Source organism: Manis javanica, chromosome 5, assembly GCF_040802235.1.
Source record: "Manis javanica isolate MJ-LG chromosome 5, MJ_LKY, whole genome shotgun sequence".
Taxonomy (NCBI): Eukaryota; Metazoa; Chordata; class Mammalia; order Pholidota; family Manidae; genus Manis; species Manis javanica.
This window is the reverse complement of record NC_133160.1, coordinates 29,018,605-29,039,195: the sequence shown is the minus strand read 5'-3', so window position 1 is coordinate 29,039,195 and position 20,591 is coordinate 29,018,605. Positions and strand designations below refer to the sequence as shown.

Below are 20,591 nucleotides of genomic sequence, written 5' to 3'. Positions count from 1 at the left end.
TATATTTTTTCTTTTATTAACTAATTTTCCTTCTTTACAGTACTCATAGACATACTAATTAAACTACAGTGAGGTGCTACTTTTCCATCTATTAAAGTGTTAGACATTTTTTAAAGGATAGAAGGAGTGTTGTCAATTGCCAGAGAATAAAAGTAAGGCCTTCTATGGAATACATAAATGCCTGTTGGGAGTGAAAATTTGGATCCCTAACCAGCAATTTCAATCTAGTAAGATATCTCAAGAAAATAATTAAAGATGCCAGTGAAGGATGTTCAGTAAAGCATTGTTTATAAAAACTGAAAAACTGAAGATAAAGTCAATGTCCAACAATAGGAATTTGATTCAATAAATCCAGTCAGTGTGCCATTGTACTGTCATTGAAGATGATATGTTAGAATTGGATTTGATTTACAAAGTTGTTTAAAGTATGTTTGTTGGGAAAAGTAAAGCAAAGTATATTTCCAACTTTGTAAAAACAGTTTGTATTTCTGTGTCTTAGATACTTCAGGTAGTAGTCTTAATTGGTTTTATTATTTTCATTTTCTCATTTTTGTTACATTATGTAGTTACTTTTAAATATTGAAATTTATCTTCTTTTCCCCTTGGACCAGTCAGTGTCATGCCTTTGGGTTTTTTTGTGGGATTTTTTGCTTACTAGCTTATTAAACAAATGCAATTCTTGAATCCCTGCCATTTCTCAGGTACAGTGCTTACACTAAAGTCACAAAAATAGGTAGACCTGGCCCCAACTTATACTCTTTAATGGGCTTTTAGACCAGTAACTGCTGTAATTGCAGTGGGAACATAGAGGATAAGGAAAGTAACTGTCTGAAATTGCCCAAGATGGCTTCCCAAAGGAGTTACTTGTGGTGATCAGGAATTTTCCTGACAGAAGAGAAGGTGGTATGAGCTTTCTAGGCATGGGGATGTAACCTGTCTGAAAGCCCCAGAATCGTCTCCTTTTGAACATTGAGAGAAGCTGTTCAAACATGGCTGCTTTTCCCTTGCCTTGTCCTTAAGCCAGCCCTTCCTTGGTTTCGCTGTGGTGCTGTGGATATGGATGTTGAGCCACTAGAGAGCAGCCTCTGGCGGACGCCAGCCTAGGACCAAGAGTTCTGTCTGGCTATTTCATATAAATGGACTATACACCAGGTGGTCTTTTATATCTGGCCTGTTTCACTTGGCGTAATATTTTTGAGGTTCATCCATGTGATAATATAGCAGTAGTGTGCTATTACCTTTTAAAACAATGTATTTAAATGGTCTGGTATGTTGGGATAAAATACAATTTCATGATTCTGGTTTTTAAAAGTACCTCCTTTATGTATATACGTTTTTTATTTTATTCCTAGGATTTGGTGGCTTTTGAACATCAGTGGACTAGCTTCTTTGCTAATTTTGACACAGAAATTCCTTTCCTGATGGAACTTTCTGAATCTCAGGCGGGTGAGGTATGTAAGAGAAGGGTCAAAAAGAAAGAAAGAAGAAATTGGCTAATGTATTTATTGTTTCAATTTTTCTTTTTTTAAGAATACCACGCTACCATTCCTAATTTGTTTCAGTTACCAGTTCCTTAAGCTTTGCTGCACACTGTAAAGAAGTTTTTAAACCCTGTGCCAACCTGCCAACCCATTGTATAAGAAGCTGGGTTTTTTATAAGAAGAATACTCATTTTTCTGTGGGGTGATGCCTCTGTCAGCCAGGAATTCCATTGGGCAGTAGTTATAAGCCTGGGACTAATTCGCCACGTGTGAGTAGCACACTTCCTCAGTTGAACCTCTAGGTAATGCCAAGCTTTCTTTCCAGGCAAACAATAGTGAAGGTTCAGGCTAAGACTCACTCCATGAGTAAACTAAGATATCTAAATCAAGAACCAAGGCACAGGACAGTTCCCAAAACTAGTCAACAGGAAAGATCAGAAGAGCCATCTTGAGCTTGCACTTGAGTCTACCTTGGCTTGTACCATCAGCCCTCAGTTCTTCCGGGCTCCACTGTGGCACAGAACAAGCCCTACTCCTGATCTTTTGAGCTGGAGTTGATCTTTGTCACATATTTTACTTTCACAAGCCCTACTCCTGTCATGCATTTTACTTCTGCATATGTGATAAACCCCACAGTACATTGCTGTTATTTAAACAGTCCATTCTCTTTTTTAATTTTATAAATCTTGTTTTATCTTTTAAAAAATATTTTTTAAAGATTTAAATAATAAAAAGTCTTACATACTTGCCCCTGTAGTTACTGTTTCTGGTGCTCTTCATTTCTTTGTGTAGATCCAGACTTCCATTTGGTGTAATTTCTTTCTTCCTGAAGGAAATTTTAAAAATATTTTTTTGTGGTGCAAATCTGATGATGAATTCTTCCAGCTTTTGTATGTCTGAAAAACAATATTTCACCTTCATTTTTGAAAGACATTTTTGCCATGTATAGAATTCTGGATTGACAGTTTTTTCCAGTTCTTGAAAGATGTACTGTTTTCTCATTTGCATAATTTCTGATGAGAAGTCTTTCATCTTTATATTTATTACTCTATACATAACAGGTCTTTTTACCTCTAACAACTTTTAATATTTTTTATTACTGGTTTTGAATAATTTGATTATGTCTCTTGCTATAATTGTCTTAATATTTCTTTGCTTGGGTTTTATTGAGCTGTGAATTTATGGTTTTCATCATTTTGGAAAGTTTTTGGCCATTATTTGTTAAAATATTTTTTCTGTCTTCCTTTCCTTCAGAGACTCTAATTACCTCTATATTAGGCCACTTGAAGTTGTATCACATCTCACTGATGCTCTTTTCATTTTCTGGATTTTTTCTTCTCTCATTACTATGGTTGTAAGAGGGAAAGGTATTCAAAAGAGTATACTCAGTGATGTGTCACTTCTTGTTTCCCCCTCTCTCTCCACCATTTTCCCACCCACTCCACTACTAATAAGTAACAAATCTCTTCAATTTCTGTTTTATCTATTCTTTTCCACAAATGAGCAGATACATGTGTCTTTTCTTTTGTCTTTTTTCTTTAATTGAAGGGCGACATACTATTTGTAGTCATTTCCACTTTGCCTTTTTCTCTTCCTGTACCCTGAAACTCTGTCCAAGGAAGTTCATTGAGATCTTCCTCATTCTTTGATACAATTCATAGTACTCCATTATGTGGAGTTATCTTATGCAACCACTCCCTTAGTATGAATATTTAGGTTGTTTTCAGTATTTTGCCATCATAAATAGTGCCGTAGTAAATAACTGTGTGTTTATGTATTCTCATATCAGAGGTTTGTTTACCTAGTAATGGGATTGCTGGGTCAAAAGGTAAGTGCATATTTAGTTGTGTTAGCCATCACCAAATTTCCCTTCAGAAGGGTTTACCAATTTGCATTCCTCCTGCAAACAGTATATGAGAGTGCCTTTTTCACCAGTCTCACCCGCAGAAGGTGTTGTCATAGTTTTTAATTTTTGATAGTCTCATAGATGAGAACTCGTGTCTTGGTATTATTTAATTTGTATTTTTTAAATTATGAGATAACTGAACATTTTTTCATGTTGAAGTTCATTTTAAATTTTATTTTCATGTCTTTTTCTTATTTTAATATTGGTATAATATTATTAACTGAGCTATAGAGCATAGGTTTTAGGTCTTTTGCCCTTTAGTTTTAAGAGCTCTTTGTATACTTAGGCTAATATCTTTTTGTCTGCGGTATACATTCTGAATATTTCTACTGTGTTTGTTAGGTTTTTTTTTTTACCATGCAAACTTCTTTTTATCTTTATGTAAATTTATCAACATTTCTTTTATTGCCTCTGGAGTAAGTCTTTAAGATAGGGAAAGTCTTTAAGATTAAAGAAAAACTTACCCTTTTGGTACTTATATGGCTTAACTTTTTAATTTTCGATTTCTGATTCATTTCAGGTCTTTTTGTGTGTCTGATATGAGAGAGAGATCTAAATTTATCTTTTTTACCCAAATAACTACCCAATTAGAATCCCAGCTATGAGTTCACTAGCTCTGTGAACTGGCACAAGTTAGTTAACTTTTGTGTCTTAGCCAACTCATTTATAGAACGGGGATAATGATAGAATCACATAGGTTGTTACTAGGATTACTTGAGATAATACATATAAGTGCCTATGGCATTTCACATGGTAAACACTCAGTAAATTTTAGCTAGTATTATTTTAATAAAGTTTTTACAAATCAGGAAGACAAACACCAGAACTCTGATTGCTAAACATCCAGAAGATATAAATATAGTTATTTACCAAAGGGGGAAGTCCAAATGGCCACTAAACATACTTAAAATATGCTACTTCATAAAAATCAAAGGGATGTAAGATAAAACAAAAGTGAGGTACCATTTTTCATTTATAAACTTGGCAGATACATCCTTAAATGGACATTTAGTGGAAAGTGTTTATGATAAACTGAGATAGTCACACTCATGTATTATAAGTGGAAGAATACATTGGTAAAACTTTTTTGAAGAACAATTTGGCAATGTAGTTCTGCTTTTTTACCCCTATAGTTTCATTTCCAGATCTGCCTTAAGGAAATAATCAGAGCTACAGATAAAATTTATGAAAAGTTGTTGATTACAGTATTATTTGTGGTACAAGAGAGTAGCAATGTAAATCTCCAAGAACAGAGACCTATTTAATAAACTTCGTTGCAATCATATGTATTCTATGGGTGTACCATAGAAAAAACATTTGAAGAAAATGTACCAGACTGTTTAACAGTTCTTAGAGATTGTATGTGGTTTTTATTGTATTCTAAAATAAACATATATTACATATATAATCAGGAAAAGCAGTAGATGTTGCTTAAAATTAAAGCATTATTAAATTATCTTTTGAAATAATCTTTTGAAAATTTTGAACCCTTTTGGTATAGACCCTGTCTATCAATTTTTGGTTAGTGTTTATCCAAGCACTGTGCATACCAAAGGATGAGAAATACTTCTGTGGTTTCCTGGGAAATTTCTGTCAGTGTACTTCTAAGTTCCTTGGATTCTTTCTGGTTGCTGATTTTAAATTAGTGTATTAGAATAGTATGTATTCCTTTATTGGAAATGTAGAAAAAAATGTTTAATACAAGAAAATATTCCCACATGGTTAGTAACTTGTACCATAGATGGTGGTTGGTCCATTTTCCTTTTAGTAGTTTAAACTCTATAAAATTTGACAAGAATTTCTTTTCCCACCTTTCTTTTCTACTAGATAAGTCCTTCCATGTTCTTATAATAATCTGTAAATATACATATCTCTCTCACTCTCACTAGCTTTCACTCTCTTGAACACACACACACACACACACACTCTCTCTCTGTCTCTCTGTCTCTATATATACATACATACGTACATATTTACACACACACACACACACACACACACACACACACACACACACACACACATATATATATATATATAAATGAGGGTTTCTGTGATTGGTTTATAAAATTGTGGGTCTTAATATATACAATGTTGGCTTCATTTTTAGCCATTCAGAAGTTACTTCAGTCATGGCATGATCTCCAGCCACATAACTGAAAACAGGTAAGGTTCTTAGGGGGAAAAGCTGAATGGTAATAGAGAAAATACTGTGGACAAGGTACATGGATGTTGGGGAGCATCTAAGTCTAGAAGCTAGACTCAGGAAAATATGAGTGGGCTTCAGTCATCACAGGGTAAGACATCCATACTCTGTAAAATTTACTGTTTCACTGCTTTTATATTTTTGTATTTTTAAATACAGTTTTATAGTAAACTAACTTTTAAACCTTTTGGTTGCTGAAATCTAAACAAGGGAATTTTTTATTCCATCCCTAGGCCAGGAAAGTGAGAGGAAGCAGTGTGTCCAAGGGCTGGGCAGGGATCAACAGTGGTGGCTTGTGGGAAGTAAAAAGGTTGGGGCATAAAGATTCAGCACCAGGAAGAGGGAACAGTGAGGTTTGCTACATTTGTGCCTTGAAGAGTCTCCTTTCACGTCTTGGTGATCAGGAAGACCCAGCAAGGAAGAGTTCCTCTTGTAGCCAGATGAGAGGAGATACTTCGTCTCTCTTCCCCAGTCCCAGTCCCTTCTGACCCGGAGACAAACTACTGTGTCTGGGACTCAGAATCATCTTTTTCTGCCCAAAGTGTTACTCAGCTTAAATTAAACTTAAGAAGATAAATCAGTCATGTTTACTTGTAAGAACACTTGTTTGCCTGAAGCTTAACGAGTATTTTTTAGAAGTAATGAAAAGAAATGCAAGGGATTTTCCACATACACACACTAAAGGCAATTTAAGGAAAGGATTGGAAGGTAAAGGAAACTCTTAGTCTCTTTTAGTTGCTGTGACAAAAATACCGTAAACTGGGTGGCTTATAAATAAAAACATTTATTTCTCACAGTTCTGGAGGCTTGGAATCCAAGATCATAGTGCTGCTAGATTCTGGGTCTGGTGAGGGCCTGCTTCCTCATAGATGGCTGTTACTTTGTTGTCCAGCAGCTGCATCTGGGGAGGTCTCTCCCTGTGCACTAGGTGAAACCTCAGCCTGGACAGGGGAGGGTTCTTGGCTCTGATCGAGAAAGAATTCTCGAACAGGTTGGACAAGTATAGGTTAGAAAGGAATTCATTAAAGCGAGAATAGCATGAAATGGCAGCAGCTGTCAAGGCAGTAGAGAGCAAGGGGGACTAGAGGGAGGAAAGGGAAGTTCACTGAACTCCTACTCGGCATAGGCAGATCCCTTGCCAATTCCTGAAGCCAGAGTCACCTGGCATCCAGTGTCCACTTGATCTGCAGGGCATGGGAGCTAAGCCCCTACCACCCCAGGATTTGGAGGAGCCTACAGAGCACTGGATGGAGTGAGATGATGTTCTGAGAACTTACAAAAGGCAAATAAAGGAGATTTTTGGGCAGGCTACTGAAGGGCATGATTGTATAGCTGCAGTCTCATCCAGGTCATCCAGGCATCAGGAACTTACAAACCCAAATCAGAGATCTTAGTAGCCCTTCCCTATTTGTCTGAAGGAGAACAGGGGGGAGAGAAGACTAGTGCTTAAGTCAAGAAAATTGAATGAAATGGTGAAGTAATAAAGACACCACTGGAAGAGTACAGAGACAAAATTCAATTAAGTTGAGCAGCAAGAAGTCCTTAAGGCAAAGTACACATTCAAAGAAAGGAGCACGGGCAGCCTCAGAGAGGAGGTGCACTTAAAAGGCTTAGGATTCGTGTCTTCTGACGATTTCAAGAATGGGGTAAAGGGCCTGGGGAACATAGGCTTGACATTTGGTCTCATGGTGTCTATCTCCAGTGAGAGGCATTATGTTATCATCCATAGTCCTCTACATATTCTGTAAGATAAATTTAAGGAATTTATTTATCTGCTCTTCTCCAAGATAATGGTTACCCTCAAGCAGTGGGAACATTCCATTTAGGACTGCTTGCTCTGCTTTAAGACAGGGTCAGTTGTTGGCTAATCACCGTAAAGTATGTTAGGAATATTACCTCCTAACTCCCTGGCTTTTAAAATGGAATCTTAGCTTTAAGATGGAGTCCTTCCTGTTCTTACTATACTATTTATATCTTAGCATTTTTCATCATAAGCAGGAAAAATTAATCATGATGCTTGTCCCATGTCCCTGCTCTACCTCAATTTCAATATAACTTCACATGGCAGAAGTGGGGAGGGATCTCTCTGGAGCCCTTTCATGAGGGAATCAATCCTTATGTCCCCAATCACCACCCAAAGCCCTATTTCCTAATACCATCACTTTGGGGGTTAGAATTTTAACATGGATTTTATGGGGACACAACATTCAGTCCCTAGCAGAAGCTATCTTTTAAAAATATCCTTTAGTCTTTGTTGAGAACATATGACACGCTAAACAAAGATACACGGTTAAAAAATAAACCAGAGGCTGAGTATATAGTACAACAGGGAAATAAGGCATTAATCAAGCAACTTCACTGAAGAAAAATAATTACAAACTAATTGGTGCTATGAAGGAGAAAAGAACATTGTACTGTGAAGACCAAACTGGAAAGCATGACCTCCTCTGGGGGAATATTTGAATGATAAGTAAAGATAATTAAGAAAAGGGAGAAAGCAATGGTCCCGAGATGAGTACACAGGGAACATAAATTGAACTTGGCTGGAGTATGGGAGTTGGGGGAGAGGGAACTTGCATGGAGCTGAAGAAGTTGGCCAGGGCCAGACTGTGCAAGTCTTTGTTTGCTATATGAAAGGTTTTGGTCTTTCCCCTGAAAACTGCATAAAGGCTTTAAAGGCTCCGCATATTTGATTGTCTTCTGCACTGTAGAGAATAGAAAATAGAAGAGCAAGAGTGAAAGCAGGGAAACCACAAGGAAACATTGCCATTGTTCAGGGAATAAATGATAGCAGCATGGACTAGGCTAGTGACCATGTGGGTGGAGGGAATGGACAAATAGGAGTGAAATTTGGGTGGCTGGTTAGATTTAGAGAGTGAGGGAGCTGAGAAGTCAAGGAGGCATCTCAGGTCTGGTTTAGTCCCTGGATGAATGGTGATACCATATATTTATTGGAAGAACTTGGAGGGGAACAGGTTCAAGGGATAGATCACGGGAAGGGAGAGTAGTGAATAGACAGATGAAAGTAAAACCCTACGACTCTTCAGAGGCCAGGTAGGGAGAAGCCTCCAGGCCCAGTGAGACTGAGAAGCAACAGCTCTTGCAGGGGGAGGGTGTCACATGCTTCTGAGAGACCAAGGAAGGGCGGGCCAAAGACTGCCCATTGGATTTGCTGTATGTATGCTACATGAAAGGCACTTGGTTTTGCAAGAGCAGTTTGAGTGAAATGAGTTAGGGAGAGGGGCCAATTGAAGCGGGTTGAGGAGTGAGCAGAAATAAAAACAAAAAAGTAAAAAGACAAGTCCAGTCAAGAAAGGAGAGGGAAAGGGGAACAGTTGCAGAGGCCAGTAGATGTGGTGAGAACATTTGCAACCCGACTGCCCTCCTTGCCTTACGAAAACTAGTCAGGAGTGGTAATGGCTATGTTGTCTGTCTACAGTCTGAGTATCACAACTGTTGTCTTCCTTTAAAATTTATGTTTCTATAAAGATGGTATTATATAAAACTGCAGTTGCTCCATCTTTGCATCATGGGCAACAAACTTATGAAATGTTTTCCTTAACAAGGGCAACAAACTTACGAAATATTTTCCTTAACAAGCTGAAAATATAAACCTGACATGGGTTTAGTTATGTCCTTAAATGATGATCCCTATGGGTCAGTAAGAGAAGTCAGAGACATCTGGCATCCCTTCCCAGTAGGCAAAGTGCATTAGGTGGACTATACTGATCACTTTGTTCAGACTGCAGGATGCCATCAGAAAAGCCCAAGAACTCCCTCACTGGGAAGCTGCCCTGTCCAGGAATCTCTTTTCTAATCACGTTTTTGCTTTGCCACTCTAGCCCTAATAGGCAGCCATTTGTTCTCTTTGGTAATCACTCCACACGAGAAAACATGAATGCTGGGAATTTTAACTTCCCTTCTGAAGGGCACCTGGTACGCAACACTGGTCCCAATGGGAGCTTTGCCAAACACATGGTGAGTGATTTGACTGGTGCTTTACCATCAGTTGGTGTATTGATTTAACTTAGAATTTGAAATTGTTTTGGAGTAAAGAGAAGTGATTGGAAAGTGAATGTATTTTTATGTAGTAGGTATGATTTGAAAACATTTTTAATTTTTAAATATTTGAAAGAAAAAGGTTAAAAAATACTTTCACAAACCAAACTCTTCAAGTTATCAGAGTATTATTGTCAGTAGAATAAGAATTCTAAATTAACTTGAAAATACAGTTATTCCAAATCTAAGTTTGCTGTGTCTTGAATGTTACATTTTCAGAGCATAAACCTTGAGGATCACTATTCTTTTATTGAAGGTGCCAGGGGAAGATCTTTGCATTTGATGGTAGATTATCTGCTACATTCTTGTAAGGGAAATGTTAGACTGAAATATAAGGCTCTAAAAATTATAAGAGTCTATGGAATTATAATTATTTTCAAAACGTTTTAATCAGGAAAGCTGGGGATATAGATACTATTATTTTGTGGTTTGGATCTGGAAAACACGAGACCCAAGTCTCTCTAGACTGAGACTCCAAATCTACCTCTAAACCAATTGGGGATAAAAGGCTACTTGAATGGATATGCTGTCAGCATCTTGCTGTCCTGAAAAGAGAGGGCTCAGGCCCAATTTTAACCCCCCAGAGCACTTTTGGAATACATAGATAATACCAAATGGCATAGGCTTCTCTGTGTAATCTTACTTGTTGACCATACATATTAAATCAGAACTAAAGGAGACAATCTGATTGTTGTGCTTCTGGAAAGATGGAGTAGGCATCCTTTTCCCTATTTCTCCCACAGAGTACAACTAAAACCCTGCACATTATATAGAAAGACTGAAAGATAGAAGGCATACTAGCTATGGACCTCAGAACCAAAGGAACAAAATAACGTCGAGTTTTCTGGGATTTCTTCTCTTTTTTTTTTCAAGAACATTTAAAATATGGTAGAATCTTTGCTATAGTTTTATTATTATTATTATTATTATTAAGGTATCATTGATACACACTCTTACAAAGTTTTCACATGAAAGACAATGTGGTTACTACATTCACCCATATTATCGAGTTCCCCCCACACCCCACTGCAGTCACTGTCCATCAGTGTAGTAAGATGCCACAGAGTCACTACTTGCCTTCTCTGTGCTGCACTGTCTTCTGGGGTTTCTTCTTGCCTATATATCCCAGACCAGATACTAGAGAAGCTGGGCAACCTGAAAATGCCAACAGGCACAGACATAAAAAGCCCCAGAAAAGCCTGCTTTTTCTGTCAAAGGAGCAGGAAGGAGGTAACCTAGCAAGACCAAAAATTTTTAGATAGCATCAGAGAACTCCCGCCACACCAGAAAAAACTGCATCTCCACCCCTACACCTGCCAACAAGGGCTGAGTTTTGAGAGCCTAGATGTCCACGCTTGTTGGGCTAATGGGCTGCCATTCCCTCACACCCACCCATATCAAGATAGTGTCAGAACCTGATTGTTTATAGTTCATAATGTGTGACCAAAACTGACAGTTTCTGTGATGACTGCCCTTGCACTGTTCACCATGTAAGAACTTATTCACTATGTAAGAATTTGTTCACCATGTAAGAACTTGTTCATTATGCTTCAGAAGATTGGAGACTGTTGAGAATTAGGCTTGGGGTTGATTAATGATTGTGCATTGAGTCCCCTATACAGAGTTTTATTGTTGTTAACAACCATTTGATCAATAAATATGAGAGATGCCCTCTCAAAAAAAAAAAAAAAAAGATAGTGTCAGAGAAGGCCCAGTGAGGAGCTACGACCCATCACCATGAGACAGTCATAATCCCTCCCTACTCCACAGCATCAGTGGAGACAGTAAGGAAGCCTGGACTTTTACCCCTACCCAGCATGATGAGGTGTCCCTCCTTGGAGTAGTATCACCGGAGGCCAGTGGAGAGTGAGGAATTTAACCACCAGTCAGCGATAACAAGGCCACCCTTTACCCATGGTGTCTGTCACACCTGGTTGGTATCAGCAGAGGCCTACTGGGGAACCTGAACTCCCACTCCTGCCCAGCAGTAACAGAGCACCCACACGCATTCACATTGATACATTCACACTCACACATATACTCACCCCAGGTGTTGATGAAATCTTAATGGAAAACCTGGATTCTCCTGTGGCAGTAATATCTGCAGCAGACTTTATTGAAACACTATCAGAAGAGGTCTACTAGGACACAAGATTTAAATAAGATCCAAAGAAGACTTCTAATTTCAACTCTAACATGTAAAGAGTTCGGAAGCTATCCCACCCATCCTTAAAAAAGCTAAAAAACTGGAAACCAGCAATGAGTTGTTGGACTCATCAGAGAATTGAAGCCTCAAGGCAGGTCACCACTCTGAAATCTGTAAAGCTAGGTGAATCCAGAGAGTCATAGCTAATATCTGCTTACCTGGAGCAGAAGCCACAGTTAAATAAGTCTGATGAATTCCTGGAGTCTGAATATGGACTAGGGTGAGAGTGAGAAACTCCTGGTCGACACTGTCTTAGAGCATTCCCCACACATCTGTGGGTTTAACTTCCAGGAACCATATCAGGTTCTCATGGTGAAAAGCCAAGAAAAATCCCCTCATGACTGTCAAGGGAAGGAGAATAGTAACCATTTTGAAATATTACAAGGGCCTTCATAATAAAGACCTACTCTCCATGAGAAGGATTTTACCCAAGCCTTACCTTATCTGGGAGAAAAACCTTTACTCGACTTAGCAGCATACTCTAGCCTTCCTATCACCTAAGGGAGCGGGGGGAAAAGCTAAGAAATACTCATGTGGGTCATAGCCAGGGATACAGGCCCACTGAGAGTCTAAGATTTAATCGTAAGATTGTAGAACATTCCACCCCCCATTACCTTACCACCCCAGCAGCAGGTCTCCAATATAATAAGAGAGGATTACTGCTAAAAGAGCTTCAAGGTACAGACAATGTAAGAAAGAGTTCTTACAGAAAGCCAAAGACAACGGGACAAATACAAAAACATTAGAGGAATTTGAAGCCCCTGGCACCTGCAACTACAGAAAGCATTAAACACATCCCGACTCCCTGCCAGATTAACATAAACCTCACATGAAAGCCTATTTATTTCAGTTCCTAATACCTGATACATCATGTCTGGCTTTCAACCAAAAATTGCAAGGCATACTAAAAGACAAACAAAAAAAAGGTTTGAAGACACAACACAACCATCAGAACTAGACTCAGATATGACTCATATTTTGGGATCTTCAAACAGTGAATTTAATAATTACGATTAATATGTTACAAGCTCTAATGGAAGAAATAGACAACGTGTAAGAACAGATGGATAGTTGTAAGCACAGAGGTGGAAACTCTTAAAAAAAAAAAAGAATCCAAAGGAAATCCTTGAAGTCAAAAACGAAGAGAACATCTTAAAAACAGACAGTTTCAAAGAATGAAACATGCATAATGGAAATACCAGAAGGAGAAGAAAGAGTGAAAGGAACACAAGAAATATCTGAAGCAATAATAGCTGATAATTTTCCAAAATGAATGACAGACACAAACCACAGATGTAGAAATCTCAGAGAACACTAAGCTGAATAAACACTTAAATATATATGTCAAGGCCTATCATATTCAAGTTTCAGGAGACCAAAGCCAAAGAGAAAATCTTGAAAGAAGCCAGAGGAAAAAACACCTTACCTGTAAGGGAGCAAGAATAAAAATTACAGTGGACTTCTTATCAAAAACCCTGCAAACAGTAAGAGTGGAATCATATATTTAAAGTGTTGAAAAAATAAAACCCCCATCAACCTGAATTCTATATCCAGCAAAATTAGCATTCAAAACAAAAGGGGAGAAACTAAGGAAGAAAATAAAGACTTCCTCAGACAAACAAAAAACAGAAAATTCATCACCAACAGACCTGTTCTGAAAGAAATGTTAAAATAAGTTCCTCAAGCATTAAAAAAAATATGTAGATCAGAAACTTGGATCTGCATAAAGAAAGGAAGAGCATGAAAGCGAAATAAATGAAGGTAAATAATAGTCTTTCATTTTATTTTTAATTTATTTAAAAGATAACTTTTACTAATTGTGACAATGTATTAGGTGATTATAACATGAATAAGTGAAATGAATGACAGCAATTTCATAAGGGATGAGAGGGAAGAAATGGTATTCTTTTAATACAAGGTACCCACAGTATGCATGAAGTGATACTGTATAATTTGGAAGTGGATTTATATTAGTTATAAATGTATATTGCAAATTCTAGGAAAACTACTAAATATCTGTGTTTCAGTTAAAAAATCACTACAGATCTCAAACTGAATGAGGAAAGAGAGTCATATGCCAACACTGAGGTAACACAGATGTGAGAATTAAGTGACAGGAACTTAGAGCAGCCATAATGAAATGCTTCATTGAACAGTTACAAAAACCCTGAAATAAATGTGAAAATTGTGAGTTTCAGCCAAGAAATAGATAGTAAGAACTATCATATGGAAATTTTAGAAGTAAAGATACAATAATCAAAATTTTAAATTTAATGAATGGACTCAACAACAAAATGGAAAAGAGTAAAGAAATCAGAGAATTTAAGAATCAGAGAACAATAGAAATTACCCAATCTGAACAACAGAAAAATGGACTGAAAAAATTGAACAGAGCCTCAGAATTCCGTGAGACTATCTACTTGGGAACTTCTTGAGAAGACGTAATCAGCAGTTGACCTGTGAGTAGACCCAAGCAATCGGAGTCTCCTCACCCCCTCCCCTCCCCTTAGAATGTGGTTTTTGCCAGTCTTCCCCAAACCCACAGGCTGCCTCAGAGACATAGCCTTGAGATAGTGAAGAGGTGTTGAGACCATCTGAACAGTATATGTGATCCAACCAGTTAAGGCCTCTGTATAACTTTTTAAGAGTTTGGTGGGCAGATGCGGATATCTAGTCCTCTTGCAGCTGCCCAAGACAAGCTTCTTATGTACAGGTTTATTTATGTAAGCTTGCTTATTAAACTTGTCACCTACCAATGTGGAGTGTCTGCCTCTTTCTTTAGTCTCTCCCTATCCATCACTTATGGGGGACAATTTCGTGTTACACCTGGGAAGCTCCCGAAGACCCTGTGTACCAACGCTATCAGGAAAGATCTTAACATTCCTGTTAATTGGGATATCAGAAAAAGAGAAAGAAGATGGGGATGAAAAATATTTTTTAAAAAGGGCTGAAAATTTCCCAAGTTTGGCAAAAAGCAAACAAATAAATGACCCATGAGCTGAGTCTTCACCCAGAGTTGCCACAGATTCCTGCATCAGCAGTGCCTGGACGGAACCCAGTGCTCATCTCCCAAGCCAGCCCTCCACCACCTCTTCACAGTGCCCTCAGATCACCCCCTAGACCCCCCAACTCCAGTGCTATGCAGCCTCCACCTCTGCCTGTCCTCAGCCAGCTGGCATGACGACCGCATCCCCTGTGCAGGTGCTCCAGAACAACCACAGGGATGCAGAGGCTACTATCAACCACCTCAACCTGGACCTCTGTCCTCCTACATCTATCTACCTGTCCATGTCTTACTACTTTGACTGTGATGATATGGCTTTGAAGAACTTTGCCAAATATTTCCTTCATCAATCTCAAGAGAGTGAACATGCTGAGAAACTGATGAACCTGTAGAACCAGTGAGGGGGTTGAATGTTCATTCAGGATATGAAGAAACCAGACCATGACAAGTGGGAGAATAGGCTGAATGCAATGGAATGTGCATTACATTTGGAAAAAAGCATGAAAACAGTCATTATTGGAACTACACAAACTGTCCACTGATAAAAATGACCCTCATTTGTGTGACTTCATTGAGACTCATTACCTAAATGAGCAGGTGAAATCCGTCAAAGAATTGGTGACCACATAACCAACTTGGCAGGACAGGGGTCCCCAAATCTGGGATGGCAGAGGATCTCTTTGACAAGCACACTCTGGGAGACAGTGATAACAAGAGCTAAGCCTTAGCGTGGCTTCCCAGAGCCAGAGGTGACTTCCCTGGTCACCAAGGTAGTGCGTGCATGCTGGGTTTACCAGTACTTTTTCTGTCAGTTGTACCAAAGCATCTATGTAAGTCCTTTCATTTGTACCATTCCTTCAAATTAAAAAATTTGGTACCCAGTTAAAAAAACAAAAAGAAAAACATGAGCCTATAAATTCAAGAAGCCTAAGAATTCCAAAGTTCTTTGGATTAAACATGAAGATATCCACATCAATACACATCAGATTCAAACTTCTGAAAAGTACTGAAGTATAGACAAAGGAAAAATTTTGAAAGCAGCAGAGAGAAACACCTGACCCATAGGGGAAAAAGTGATCCTGATGAAAGTATATTTCTCTTTAGAAACCATGAAAAACAAGGAAGTCACACATTTTTCAAATGCTAAAAAATGAACTGTCACCTAGAAATCTGTATCCAGCAAAAATCTCTTCAGGAATGAAGGGGGCATCAGATGAAGGAAAAAAGAATTTGTTGCCAGCAAACCTACCCTAAAGAAGGGCTAAAGGAAGTTTGGTTCAAACAGAGGAAATGATAAAATGAGGAATTTTGGAACATTAAGAAAGACAATAGAACACTGATAAAACCAGTACACCACTAAACTGTTGGCTTTAAAATAGTGAATTTTACCTCACAATAATTGAGGAAAAAACCCAACCTCGGTGCACATCTACATTGTGGACAGCATATCCAGTTTCTGTTCTTAGATCTGTATTACTCCAAAGCCAGAGAGCTTTCACCCATTAATTCAGTAAACCTTATTAAGTGTCTGCTACACAATAGTCAGCCGTGCTCAGTGTAGGGCATGTACAGTTGTGGTCTTTGCTGTTACAAATTTCACAGACTGGCAGAAGAGTCAGTGAGGATGGTGCTCTGAAGTGTCTGGAGCAATAATTTAGTCATCTATTTATTACACATCTATTAGAATGGTAAAAATACACAAAACTGACAGTAACAAATGCTGGAGAGAATGTAGAACAACGGGCTCTCATTCATTTCTGGTGAGAATGAAAAATGTTACATCCACTTTGGAAGACAGTTTGGCAGTTTCTTGCAAAACTAAACATACTCTTAGCACATGATCTGTTAATCTTGTTCCTTGGTATTTACCCAAGTGAGTTGAAAACTTTTATCTACACAAAAACCTACACAAGGAATTTTTTATAACAGCTTTATTCATAATTGCCAAAACTTGGAAGCAACCAAGATGTGCTTTATTAGGTAAGTGGATAAACTGTGGTACATCCATATGATGGAATATTTCACAGTGATAAAAAGAAAAGAGCTGTCAAGCCACAAAAAGACATGGAGGAACCCTAAGAATGCAGCAGCCCAGTTTGAAAAAGACAGATGCACCCCTATGTTTATAGCAGCACTATTTACAATAGCCAAGAAATGGAAGCAACCTAAGTATCCATCAGTAGGTGACTGGATAAAGAAGATGTGGTACATAGACACAATGGAATATTATTCGGCTGAAGTGTCTGGAGCAATAATTTAGTCATCTATTTATTACACATCTATTAGAATGGTAAAAATCCACAATACTGACAATAACAAATGCTGGAGAGAATGTAGAACAACAGGGGCTCTCATTCATTTCTGGTGAGAATGAAAAATGTTACAGCCACTTTGGAAGACAGTTTGGCAGTTTCTTGCAAAACTGAACATACTCTTAGCACATGATCTGTTAATCTTGTTCCTTGGTATTTATCCAAGTGAGTTGAAAACTTGTATCTACACAAAAACCTACATAAGAAGAAGACAAATCCTACCATTTGCAACAACATGGATGGAGCTAGAGGGTATTATGCTCAGTGAAATAAGCCAGGCGGAGAGAGACAAGTACCAAATGATTTCACTCATGTGGAGTATAAAAACAAAGAAAAACTGAAGGAATAAAAAAGCAGCAGAATCACAGAACCCAAGAATGAACTAACAGTTAACAAAGGGAAAGGGACTGAGGAGGATGGGTAGGAAGGGAGGAATAAGGGTGGGAAAAAGAAAGGGGGTATTAGGATTAGCATGTGTAGTGGAGGAAGGTCACGGGGAGGGCTATGCAACACAGAGAAGACAAGTAGGGATTCTGCAGCATCTTACTACGCTGATGGACAGTGACTGTAATGGGGTTTGTGGGGGGAACTTGGTGAAGGGGGGAGCCTAGTAAACATAATGTTCTTCATGTAATTGTAGATTAGTGATACCAAAATAAAATAAAAATAAAAATAAAAAAGATAATGGAGGAACCTAAAGTGCACATTGCTCAGAGAAAGAAGCCAACTTGAAAAGGCAACATATTGCATGGTTCCAGTTACGTGACGTTCTGGAAAAGGCACAGTAGTGGAGACAGGTAGAAGTTTTTATAAGTGGTTGCCAGGAATTGAGGAGGGAAGGAGAATAGGTGGAGCAGAGGGATTTTTAGGGTGGTGAAACTATTCTGTATCATATAGTCATGATGGATATGTGTCATTATACATTTGCCAAAGCCCATAAAATGTGCATGAGGAGTGAGTCCTAATGTAAACAATGGATTAATATTGTCTCATCAATGTAAAGTATTATAAGACATAAATAATAGGGGGGTTAAGAGATATGAGAACTCTGTACTTTTGATCAATCTTTCTGTAAACCTAAAATTGCTAAAATAGTCTATTAAATAGCCTATAAATAATAAACCTAAAAAAATAGTCTATAAATAAAAAACATTAAGCAGGTTCTTTACATAACTTTTGTAATAATTGGGGGTCTTTATTTTATAAATGTGGAAACCTAATAAAGCCAAGGAACTTATTTGAGAACAGGTCCTGGGGTTGGCGAGCCCCTAGATTATGACCTTTCATCTTAATTCAGCTCTATTTCAAGGTAACATACTTACCCTTTCCATTTCTGTGCCATTTGTGAATACTTTACAGACTAATAGGTGACATCTAAAACATGCAAATCCAGATGATCTGAGCAGTTTTACATTGCATACACTGATTCTGTTGTACCAATTTCTTTTTTAATGTAAATGTCAATAAATTTGATGTTCATGTGTGCTTACAGATTTATATGATCTAAGGAAGCAGGTTTGAAACACATGGAACCTTTAAAAAAAACTTCAGGGAAAATTTGGAAATCTAAGGAACATGTTTTAATTGGGGAAATATGCCTTTTAACTAACAATTGGAAATATGTACTTGTGTTTTTATTTAGGGTCATAGCAATATTGATCATATTCACTATGGTGATTATAGATTAGTCAGAATAAGTCCTTATTCAAACCTCTAACTTGGATTTACAATGTTCACAATCGTACAGAAAATGCCACATGTTCTTTTGACTTCCTTAAACAATGGAGTAAAATAGAATGAGTATTTGTGTCACATTTATTATTTTTCAATTTATTATGCTAATTTCCTTTCCTTTAGTTCTTGTGGTAGCATTTTTGCATTTTATACCTGCTATCCTAGGAAACCTGGTGAGGTGTTAGATTTTCAAAAGAAAAAAAGACATCCATTTTCATCTTTGTATAAATGAACAACTAAACAGGGAAGAAAAAGAATTTTAAAATCTAGAGAACTTATTTTGTCTTCTTCAAGTCCTGTGTATGGAGGTGAAATACAGATGAAGGTGGGACCTGGGCCGCGCTCTCTTATCTTGACTTTGTAGCTGCCCTCCCCACATCTGCCTGTGGCAGGTCCACAGTGTGACATTTCTGGACTGAGTATTAATGACAATCTAAACCCAAGCACATTTCCTCTTCTTTTCCTTCTAAGTTATAAATTCATTAGCCTCTTGGGCTGACCCAGCAGCAACCTTACAATGTAGCCAAGGTTAAAAACACATACACAAGACACCTTTGGAAAAACAGCTAAGGGTGCTTTTTTCCCCTGTGCCTTTAAAAAATAATAAAGTAGCTGTTGTAAAATAAAATTGATTCCTATTAATTGTACTTTTTGTTTCTCTAATAGTACACACCTAAGTCCCTGCTCCTTTTCTACTTTTTTTTTTTCTGACATTGTCCAGGTAGTACAGTGCATCTCACCAAAGGGACCCCTTGCTTGTTCAAGAACATACTTTTTTGGAGCTACTCATGTTCCTTACTTGGGTAAGTCCCTATAAGTCATCATCTGATCATCTTGCCTAATGAATAGTTTCTCCCATGAACTAGAAATGGACTCACGTTTACTACTTTCCTCACAAGCTCTTGATACACAATTTGTAGGCCTCTAACTCCCTCTTTGGTTCCAGATGGAGAGTTCATGTGCCTAACACATTCTGTGTTATTTCAGAAGGAATAATCATCAGCTCAACATGTATTAAGGCTAACCATGTGTGTGCTTAGTGTCAGAGGGAAAGTAAAGATGAACAGATCCTAGTTGAAGATAGCAGGAGATACATATGGGCTACAGTGGGAGTGTGGTTGACTCAGCCAGGTGCCTGCTGTTCTTGGGAGAAAGGTGAGCAGAGGCCATGGCAGAAGGGTACCCATGAGCTGGGAACATTCACAGGAGCGAGTGCTCTATCCCACAGGGCCATCAGAAAGGTTAGACTGCCCAGGACTGCCCTTGTGGGGTAGCCAGAAGCTGCAGGCATCCAAAGAGGCATAGGGAGGGACCTCTAGAATGAACAAGGATCTCAGCACTGCTCCTCAGAGGAGAGTTCATTGGAAACCAGTTTCTCCTCAATACTGTTACATAGGCCAGGAAACTAAAAGAAGCGTGACTTGGGAGGATAGTTAAGGAAATGAAAAAAGAGGCAGAACTGAGCCTGGTTACTTATACCTCATAATTTAAAAATTTTTTGAGAAGGCAAAAACATTCCAGAGTCTTGAGATTCCATGTCTTCTCTGGTGTTCAGTGGTGATCCTAAGTGAGTTGCCAAAGTCCATGTTGGGGTGAAGGCCCAGGAGGTACTGGGAGAAGCAAGGTTTCACTGTTGCTTGTGTTTGTACTGTCTTTAACTCAAAGGGGGAAAAATGGAGTTCC

The 20,591-nt window shown here is 38.2% G+C and overlaps 1 protein-coding gene and 1 pseudogene across 3 annotated transcripts in view; both read left to right on the top strand.

The window, feature by feature from the left end:
- The window catches only part of DNAAF9 (dynein axonemal assembly factor 9), a 156,225-nt gene that overhangs the window by 43,365 nt on the left and 92,269 nt on the right, over positions 1-20,591 (top strand). For all 3 annotated transcript variants that reach the window (XM_073236851.1, XM_073236850.1, XM_073236852.1), the window contains exons 8-11: positions 1,353-1,451; positions 5,498-5,553; positions 9,436-9,571; positions 19,630-19,711. In XM_073236851.1, coding sequence (XP_073092952.1) covers positions 1,353-1,451; positions 5,498-5,553; positions 9,436-9,571; positions 19,630-19,711 — 373 coding nt within the window. The remainder of the gene's footprint in view (positions 1-1,352; positions 1,452-5,497; positions 5,554-9,435; positions 9,572-19,629; positions 19,712-20,591) is intronic.
- LOC140849523 (ferritin heavy chain pseudogene) lies at positions 15,036-19,623 on the top strand (annotated as a pseudogene).